Here is a 10,417-nt window from a genome sequence, read left to right on the forward strand (position 1 = left end):
GTCGGCTGGGTTGGAGATACAGAAAGCAGGAGCCACACAATCAGCAATTCGCCATCCACTTCTCTGCCCACCAACCAACCCCCTAGTATAGCCAGGGCAGTTATATTAGTGGCTAATGGCTAACTGGTTCCAGCTGATGGCCACCCAGACATAGCAGATGGCCATCTGATTACAGCTGATGGCCATTTAATAACTGAGCCAGCCCCTTTCCACGTGAGGCCGAGAGGCTGGAAGCTGCTCTCTAGGACTCTGTCCCCACATCAACTGTACATACAAAATTTCATACAGGTTTTCATACAAAAGAAAACTTTAACAATGACAATTTCTTTTCACAAAGCAACTAAAACCATCTCTAAGTTGAACAAAATGGAGATGTGTAGGAAAAACATTCAGTGGCTGTCATAGGTAAAATAATGTCACACCTCCTGCTGCCAGAGATGCCCATATTCGAATCCCTGCAACCTGTGAATGTGGCACCTTACATGACAAAGGGGAATTGAGGTTGAAGGTGGAATTAAAGTTGCTCATCTTCTCACCTTAAAATAGGGAGATTATCCTGGTTTATCCAGGTAGGTCCAATGTAATAATAAGGGTTCTAAAAGGGGAGGCAGAAGATGAGTTCTGAGTGTTATGATGAGAAAGAGTCAAACCTATTGCTGGCTTTAAAGATGGACTAAAGCCTGGTTACTTGTGATGAATAGAAGTGGCCTGCCACTGCTGGCATGAACATGGGGGAAGGGGACAGCCTCCAGAAAGGAGGGCAGCCCTGTCAACACCTTGATTTTAGCCTATTGAGATCCATTTCAGACTTCTGCCAAGCAGAACTGTCAGCTAATACATCTGTTTTGCTTTAAGCCACTAAATCTGTAATAATTGGTTACAGCAAGCATAGGAAGCTGAGACCATGGTTTCCAGGGTGGGAGGAAAAGCTGAATGACCACACCCATTGAAAGGTGGGGACTAGAGGAATTCCGTAGATCTCAGCCAGGAGTTCATGGACAGGCCCAGAGCACTACCTTTGAAAAGGGTGAAGAAAAAATTGCCTTTTATCCAGGTGTTACTCTGTCCATGATGCAGATTTCTGGTAAAGCCTGATCGAAGTGGGGAAATTTGACCTTGCAGCTTTCCTGGGTGCTGCCCTTTGTCAGGGAGGGAGCCCCACAAGGCTGGATGGAATGAGGTAGTTTGTTTTCGCAGGGGGAAAGGGGAGTTGTCATGCAGGGAGTCCGGCGGGGTCTCTGCTCCCGCTCCCCACATAAGAACACAGGACATGGTGAGGCCAAAAAGGAACACCCACGGAGCCATAGATGAGGGAGTCATACCACTATATTCTCGCTGGCAGCATCCGCCTCTCTGCAATCCGCTCTTGCTAGCTCAGCCACCATCTTCTTGCTAGCCCCCATTTTAACTGCAATCCATGCTTGCCAGCCACAGCAGTTATATTAGTGACCAATGGCTCACTGGTTACAGCTGACGGCCAACTAGCCACAGCTGATGGCCATGCAATCACAGTTGATGGCCATTTACTACCTGAGCCAGCACTTGTTTATGTGAGGCCGAGAGCCTGGAAACTTTCTGGGGCTCTGCCCCCACGGGAGTAGTCTCCCCAGATGTAGGGTAGAGGGCGGCAGTGCTTGGCACAAAGGATATATAAGTGTGATAAAAGTGCCCCACCCAACCTGGAGCTCACCCACAAGTGAGCTCAAACCAGACAGAGAGATGGCAACCAATCAGCAATGGAATGACAACATAGCATGAGAATTTTTAAAATAGGTTTTGTGTTTGCTAGTTTTGCTTTATTAGTTATTGAAGACTCAATAACAATCCAGGTAAGAGAAAAGATAGAGAGGAGAGAGCAGGAGAGAAGGAGAGCATAAAACATCCAAACAAACAAACACTTCAAAAAGGTTTCAGTGCTTCTTGGGTGGAATATGATGGACATATTGTTGATGCCCCATGGGCAGGCAGCAGCGTCGGCCATTTAAACATCTCCCAACGTGAATTTCTCTTTTGAGGCAAAATTTTCGGCAGGAGCCATTTGGACGCTCACACACCTCTTTGAATTTGCCCCTGGCTGCACAGAGAAGAAAGTTGTTATAATTAATTTGTATTGAATTACATGGAGAGGGGAGAGTGTCTGGAAACAATCTTATGTGGATTTTTGTTGTTGTTGTTGCTGTTGTTATTTGATTTCTTAAACCAATACTTAAAAATCTGCCTTCACAGAAAAATTTGGATTTTTGGCACTCTTGAAAAATCTGGCAATATTGGGTATATGTAAGTAATGAAAGACCAGACTTGGGTACCCATGCTCCCTTAGAATTTCTAGGGCGTATCCCAGGCTCTCTTACTTCTTATTATCTCCTAATACTGATAGCACAGATACATTTTTTATTTATTATCAGTCCTGTATTGCTGATTTTTCTAGCATAGAAGAAACGTTTTAGAGAAATCTCTCTCTCTCTAGATCTCTCTCTCTCTCTCTCTGTCTCTCTCTCTCTGTCTCTCTCTCTCTCTCCCCCCCACCCTTCCATATCTTTCAAAAGTGGGACTGGAATATCGATCTAAAAGATAATATACTTCATAGCAATTGTTGGAGAGGATATTTTTCTGGGGGGAAGGAACACTACTCCTCCATATTTAATATCCAGGCAGTGTCCATGTTAGTATTTCTTCCATCCTGATGCTGTACTCACTCCTTATGTCTCTGGCACTGGTTTTTGAGGTTGCAGTCCTGCTCCAGAAACCATTGCATATGTTAAGAGTTCTTCTTGAGGGCTGAACAAATATACTTGTTAAAAACATTGAATAGAATTTGGTTTATATCCTAAGATATCACTGTACTGTGGATGGGCCACACACCCTACGATGCTCAGTTCTGAAGTGGTTAATTATGAGTGGTCTCCATATATAACAACGTGCTCCTTTTCCATGACAGCTTCTTAAACTCTTTTATGACAGTAAGAGAGGTATCAAAATCAGCACATTTCAGTTTTTCTATTCTGGAGCACAAAGGACAATTCTTGAATAGCTTCAAATCAGTATAGGGCATTTATATACATTCCACAAATGCCTATTGAATTGAACTGAAATTCAAATGCATTAAGTTGAATTTAACTCTTCAATGTTCACAAAGAAATTGGTTAATGGGTATGAAGATCAAATATACAACATTTTACGTAAAATGTGAACTGGGAAATAATTTAAAGGGTATGTTTTTGTTTTACTTTTGTTTTTTTAATCAGTGATCATTCTAATTGTTGAGCATTGTGTATAAATCACTTGGAATCTGAGTATTTTATTTCCTGGGCTGTACATCCCTTCCTTTTATCTGTGTCCAGCTCTGCTATTGTGTGTGTGTGTGTGTGTGTGTGTGTGTGTATATATATATATATATATATATTCCAATTACCTTGAGCTGAAATTGGTCTATTGCTGCTAGAACGGTCATTTGAGATTAGTATATTAAAGGATGAACCACTGACATGTCCTGTGACACGTGATAAAACACTCTCAGACATCCCTTTATTGTGGTACTTCTTTTGTCTACTATTGTGTTGTTTCCCCACCTGACCTTACTTCTGGATGATGAATTCCTTGAGGGCAGAAATCACATCTTATTCTTTTCTGTACATGTATCCCAGAACCTGGCTCAAGCCTTGGCATATAATAGGAATCCAGTAAATGACTGTGGAATAATTGGTTAAGATAGAGCTATTTTCTATCCTGTAACATGTTGGTATGGAAATTTGTTGTTATTTTCACTGCATATGTCTTGGAGTTATGTGTGCAGCTTTGTTGCAGTTGACCACTGACAATTTCATTTGCAAATCACAAAGGAGCTTTGTAAAAGGATGACACGTGTTACTTGTATCTAAGAATCCAAGTCACATTAAGGGTATTTTTCTTACTTTATGGTTTTGAACAGTTCTTTGCAGGTAAATCTTGTGTATTGCATACTGTAGTCACACTGTCATGTCTAGCTATTTGCTTTTGAAACAAAATTTAGAGTTACTATGAACATAGTAGATGATCTTGTCCCATTAGTTATTTCACTTTTATTAGATAAGGAAATGAGGCAGAGGGAAAGGAAGCAACTTACCCCAAATCAGTAGTGATTTAGTGAGGGAGAGGAGAGGGGCAGAGTAAAGCTTGTGTCCTCAGCCCCATTCCATTTCCCCCTCTTTCCTCTCCTTATCCTCCTCTCTCTCCCCGGCTTCCCCCAAAAAATCGGCAGTCCTGCTGCAAATGACCACCTCGGGACAGCAGGAGAGACCACATTCCCCATGCTGACTATTCTTTCTTTAGCTGTGTCCTATTTTTTTTCTTCTCTAGTCTTGGTGCATTCTATTTCGGCTATAAGTATTGCTTTTGCCTCTGCTCTTCTAACCATCACACATTACTTTCCTTTGTTTGGGTTGAGTGACAATGAAAACAAACAAAAATAAATAAATTTGTTTTCAAAATTTGGAAGTTTTGAAAATTGATTACCGGACATATTTTTAATTACTTTATTTCATCTAACTCATATGTTTAGCAAGGGTGATTATTTAGTAAATACTAATCAGGTGGGCCATTAGTAATGTTATGTGGACAGTTATCTTCTAAGTTGAAGTCACCAGCTTTGTGTGCTCCTGAGTTAATATAATCGGACATGGCCTCATCTTCAACAAGTCTTTGGAGAGTCACACAAAGGAAGCAGCCTAATGGAACCCTAGGGTGGGATGTATAGTGAAAGCCAGGACTGAAGACAAAGCCTTGACTGACAGTTAGCTCACTCTTTCATCTTGCAGGAGGGACTTCACTTTTCAGGGCCTTGATTTTTAACTCTATAAAATTAGAAAAATAGACTCAATCATCAAGACCTCTTCAAATCTTGTCGATGAACAATTTTATAGTATCTGTAGCTCTTGTAGCTTCCCTGCTAATTGTAACAAGGATAACTGTCCTTTTCATTTATTAAAAAGATATTTTTGCATTTGTTTACAAAAACACTTATTCTCCCCTTTAAAAAAAGAGAAAGCATATTCAAGTTAATTCATAGTATGTTCAATGAGTCTCTTACATGTCAGCTCTTTACAACGGGATGGAGAAGCTTAACTCGACCTCTGGAGCTATAGATCCAGACCATCCTGCCATTCATCTCCAAACCCTTATAGAGAGTAGGGTAGTGGATATACTTCACACATATGCAAAGACACACACACACACACACACACACACACAGAGAAACACATACATGCATGCACACACTCATGTACTAAGGGAAAGGAGACAGATGAAAACCTTGAAAAGACAACCTCAAACACTCTTAGTACTAAATTAATGCCATGGTTTTCCTTCCAAAGCTGGCTCCTACAATCAGTTAAGCTGTTAAACCTTGCGTTGCTTTTGGCTTTTGCCTTTCTTTTGGTCATGATTTTGTTCTCTCAGAGTTCTCACTTAGGAAACCTCACCTTCATCCTGTGTTAATGCTCTATTTTGGGGCTTGTTGACTCCTCTCTGGACTATATAGCAATGAAGGTGGCCAGCCTATGACTTCTTGGAAGTGAAGGGCCATCACGTCTTTTCTTTGTGTGCCTAGTAAGGGTACTCAGTGCTGCTTAACAGATATCTAATAAGCGGAACTGTATTCCTGCCTCCAGTCTCTTCCCACTTCAATTTCTCCAGTCTACTTCCTCCACATTAGTTCTTCTAAAGCAAAGTTAGAATTTGCCTCACCAGCTGCACCCCCTCTCTCCAACCCCCCAAACCGGAAGTACTATCTACCCATTAGCAATAAGTAGCCCTTTAAAACACATTTTTAGATAGGAAAGTCTGAGTTCACCAAGAACAGGCATGCCTCCCATTATATTTTCTGTTGAAAACTTGAGGAACTGTCCTTTTTCAAACAACAGAAAGCATAGAAATCAACAGTTCTCTAAAATATAAGAGGATTGTCTACATTTACATATCTAGGACTACTTTCCTACTCCTTCCCAACCCTTGAGGCCCTGAATTGTCAGGAAAAATGATAAAATATTCCACTTGCTGTGGAGCAATAAGTTGCTCATTCCTACTTGGATCTACACGTCCAGGAGTTCTACGAAATTTCTTTATCTATTTTGGGTGTCTGGACACTTCCTTGGGTAAAAGCAAGAAGATGCACACACAGATACCTGTCTATGCAAGGTGCCTTACACCTGTGTTCCAGATGTGCATGCTGGATGCACGAAGATACACTCTGTTGCAGTGTCATCTCTGATCCCTGTGTTTAAGTTCTATTTTAAGACTAGATGTTGAAAAGGAAGAGGAAAAGCCAAGGTTTGAGATGAAGCATCAAAGGGCAGAGTCAAGCCCAGGGGGCCAACAATATTGAGGACCAGTAGGTTGGAGATTTCTTAGACTCATAGTAAACCTTTAAAAGACACCCCCCCACCCCCTACCAATCCCTTCTGGCTGTGCCCCTATAGCTTTGGCATATCTCTTAGGCCAGTATGTTAGGGTAACTCTTTTGCTGAGGGTAAGTAAAGAGTTTTGGAGACCAAGATTTAGTAAGATAACGTGCTGATTTTTGTTATCTAGATCTCAAAACTGCTAGTAAGCTTGCCTAATTAAATTCATTTTTAGAGATGGAGCAAAAAGGGTTTCAAGCACTTGAAACACCCTCAACTTCATTGCTTTTAACTGAGAGTGCATACAAAGAGCTAATGAGATAGGTGGCTGCAGGGCTCTCAGTCAGTGGGTCTTCCAGATTTGCTCTGAGACCCCTTGTCAGGACATTGGTGATGGGGATTTTGCTCTGAGTACTGGATCCCAAAAGGTCTCAGGCACTCTACTCTTACCAAGGCTTCCACAATATTTGTTTGCTTTGTTACCTGGTAGAACTTGGCTCATAAAGAAGAGAACGGTAAAGAGGAGGCCAGCCATCCTCCTGGTTGGAGAGAGGAGAAAGCTTGGCTTCATTTCCAAGAGGCAGAGAAGACTTCCGTCTGTGGCTCTCCGGCACCAGCAGAATGGAATGTCTGTGTCTGGATAATAAGTGCCCTTCTGTACCTCATTAGGGACACTAATGGACAGAGGAGTTCCATGTATACACAGTGGCCTTCATAAAGAGACCGGTAATCCTTGTTTGGTTGGACACTCAGATCATTTGTAGGATGTGGGCACACAGTTTTGACCAGAAAACCTTCTTAAATGGGAACATAAGCTACAAACACTTTGGCAATGGATTAAAGCCTATGAACAAAGAGTTATCTATATTAAGTTACAGTGAGTCAGACTATGTGGAGAAACTAGCCAGTTTAACTGGTGACTAGACATTTTGTTAGCTTTACTCGCCCTGTTAATAATTAATCACCCCCTCACTCCTGGTCTGAATGCCCACAATGCTGTGCTCACCATGTGGTACGTTACTTTGCTGAACGCACATTTACTTCTCCCAGTGATGCGTGAGCCTCTTACTTGCTAAGACCATGCTTTGCTCCTCAGAACTGAAGAGGAAGTTGAGTCATGTGGTCATATACTCTCAAATCCGCCTCATTGAGTGTAAAAATGCAGGGCAGTGAAATGCCACTGAACATGGAGGTAGCAGATCTGGATTTCACTTCTAAATCTTATACCTGCTACTAACTAGAGGTACGGATACAGACAGGAAAATCGTCTTCCTTAAATCTCAGTAACACCTATGTAGATCTAGCTCTGTTCAATGTAGATCAGGGGACTGTCAATTATTATTGTGCATAAAACCAACAGGGAAAGTTACTTTAAAATGCAGATACTTAGATCCACTCTGGGGAATTTTAGTTTGGTAAGGTGGAGTGGAGCCTAGAAGCCTGTATTTTACCTAGAAGCCAGGTAGCTATTCTGAAATTTATTCTGGAATACTCATTGGAAAATACCAGCTTAGATCATGTGTAAACTTCTTTCTAGTTCTAATATTAAAGTATTATAAGTTCTCTGTCTTAGAATAAAATCTCATGGTTGGCTTTTATGAGTGACAGCAGGATAGTGTGTATGTGTGTGTGTGTGTACGCATGCATATGTATGTGTGTGTTTGCAGCATGGAGGGGTGAAGCACACTCCTTAATCCCAGCAAAATTAGATTCTAGTTTTATGAAGAATACTTAGGAATTGGCCTGTGACTAACTAAATTGGCAGAGCAATCTGTTTGGAAGAAGCTAGATGAGGCTAGTAACAGTAACAGAGGCTAGATGAGGCTCCAAACTGTATAGAGAGAAGGGAGGAAAAATGAGGTACAAATTATAGGGACATAATGACATATATAAAGAAAGTGCACATATATGAGTAATCCAGTATTTTTAACCTGAGTGCCTAAGTATATGGCAATAACATTTATTAAGATCTGGACTAGTAAGTGAAGTACAACTGGTAGCCAGCCTCCCAAATAGCTCCATTCTAGTACTCACACCCTTGTGCAGTTTCTTTCCGGACTGAAGGGGACTGACTTGTGTAACCAATGGGTTATTGCAGAAATTATGGAGCATAAGTTCTAAGGCGAGGTCATAAGCAATATTACAAGTTCAGTCCTGTGTTATTGGACTCAGTCTGGGTGAAACGAGCTTACATTTCATGAAAATATTCAAGCAAGACTATGGAAGTGTCCACATGGAAGGAACTAAGGCCTCTTGTGAACAGCCACATGAGTGAGCCATCTCAAAAGATCCTTCAGACCAAGCCAAGCCAGGGCTAGCGGATCCCAGTCTCCTTGCCTTCCAGCTCAGCCCCAGAATTTCTGTGGTACCCAAGGAAATGTAGGACATTTCCAGAGTCTCTGATGGGCTTTGTGAGCCGTTCCTACACATTTATTTCAGAAAACATCAGATCCTAGGGTCCTGAGAAGAGAAAATTCCGCAAAAGATCAGGTGGGCCGGAACCTCTCTCCAGCCTTTCCAAGAAGGCAAGAGCACTCCCTGGGTCCCTGAGTTGAGCTAGAAATTAATGAGTTTCCTAAAATGTTCCAGTCCTCTCTAGAGGCAGGGACCAGCTCAGGCCAGCAGGGGAGATTTGGGGGAAGGCTTAGCCCCTGCAAACATTTAGAAGTTTAAGTCCGAGCATATAGGGAAGGCTTTATTTAGCTGCACTAAAAAGCACAGGGAGGATGACGCGCCACCTGAGCAAGAGCAGAATTCTCTCTTCCAGGACAGTGAGGAACCCCTGCTACTGACCCATGTCGCCCCCTGCTGGCCACGTAGCACATAAGCTCACGCCTTCCAACAGACTCAGGCTAGATGTTCTGACCCTGAGGGGCCTGGGCATATCAGGTGGCAAAAGGGCCGTCAAGTGGCAAAAGCCGAGGTAGTGCTGGGGCTTAAAGACAGCGTTTCTGCCTGCAGTGTGGGACGCATGTGGCTTTGGAGTTTCTGCCATCCTTGCAGGGAGCCCTGCCCAAAAAGCCATCTGGCCGAATTCCTGAAAGCTGCTGTGTCCTGTGGCATGCAGGGCCAGAGTCCTTCAACCTCTGGCCAGTATTCCTCATGCACAAGTCCCCATGCTCTCCACGGCCTCCTGGTAGTTGTTTATATGTTTCCTCCTGTTGCTCATGTCTGCAAACATGGAACACTTTTCATGGTGCAATCCTAGGTCTCTGACTCCAAACTAACCCCATATCAATGACTTGTGATTCACTTAGAGGAATCTGTACTATAATCTCGGTCTCCTTAGTTTAATATTACTATAATTATTAAAATTACTAGTATTTATGTTATTTTGTGCATCATCGCAGTAGTCCTGTTTGTTATTCGTCATTAATTTTTAGTACCATTTTTAATCTAGGATCATGTTTGCTGTGGTTAAACAATACTGAATGGAGCTTCTCTATTTATAAAGGCAGTTTGATTTACTGAAGATGATGATAGACATGATATACACAGCTGCTCGCACATTTTCCCTTTACTGCCTGGGAGTCCTTGTACTGCCAGAGCCCCCAGAAAAATGTAACAGTACCCTGGAGGACCCAGCAACCACCTTTGCTGGCCTGCAAGTTCCATCAAGGGCATTGTGGCCATCAGAGTCACCACAAAGTTTGCTAAGCCAACTTGGGGCTACAGGGCCTGCTCCTGCAGGCATGGACAAGTCATGAATGACATCCATGGTATTCCTGAGAGCCCTCTGATGTCAGGGCGTCCAGAGGGAGGATGCCGTTGATCTGCCTGAGCCCCTAAAATTTTGCAAGTGCCCTTCGATGCCAGCAACCTCTTGTTCTGGCCTGGATGACCCAGGGAAGGAGTCCTTGAACTGCCAGAACCATCACAACATTTTCTAATCCTACTCAGGGTTGTAGGAACTGCTCTTATTCCTCTGGAAAGGTTGGAGAGGGTGTCTACACAAGCATGTGCCTCCTTAGAATTTTCCATGTCAGCTCAGAGCCCAGAAACTGCTATTGTCAACACTTGAGGCTCAAGTGTATCCAAAGCCC

At 42.6% G+C, this 10,417-nt stretch overlaps 1 protein-coding gene across 1 annotated transcript; it reads right to left on the bottom strand.

The window, feature by feature from the left end:
* Nucleotides 1-1,910: 1,910 nt before the first annotated feature.
* On the bottom strand, nucleotides 1,911-6,909 carry DEFB108B (defensin beta 108B). Its single transcript, XM_019749441.2, has 2 exons — nucleotides 6,858-6,909; nucleotides 1,911-2,074 (listed from the first exon to the last, which is right to left on the bottom strand). Exons 1-2 carry the CDS (start codon nucleotides 6,907-6,909, stop codon nucleotides 1,911-1,913), a joined length of 216 nt encoding a protein of 71 aa, XP_019605000.2.
* Nucleotides 6,910-10,417: the final 3,508 nt, after the last annotated feature.

This window comes from Rhinolophus sinicus, linkage group LG04 (genome assembly GCF_036562045.2).
Source record: "Rhinolophus sinicus isolate RSC01 linkage group LG04, ASM3656204v1, whole genome shotgun sequence".
Classification (NCBI taxonomy): domain Eukaryota; kingdom Metazoa; phylum Chordata; class Mammalia; order Chiroptera; family Rhinolophidae; genus Rhinolophus; species Rhinolophus sinicus.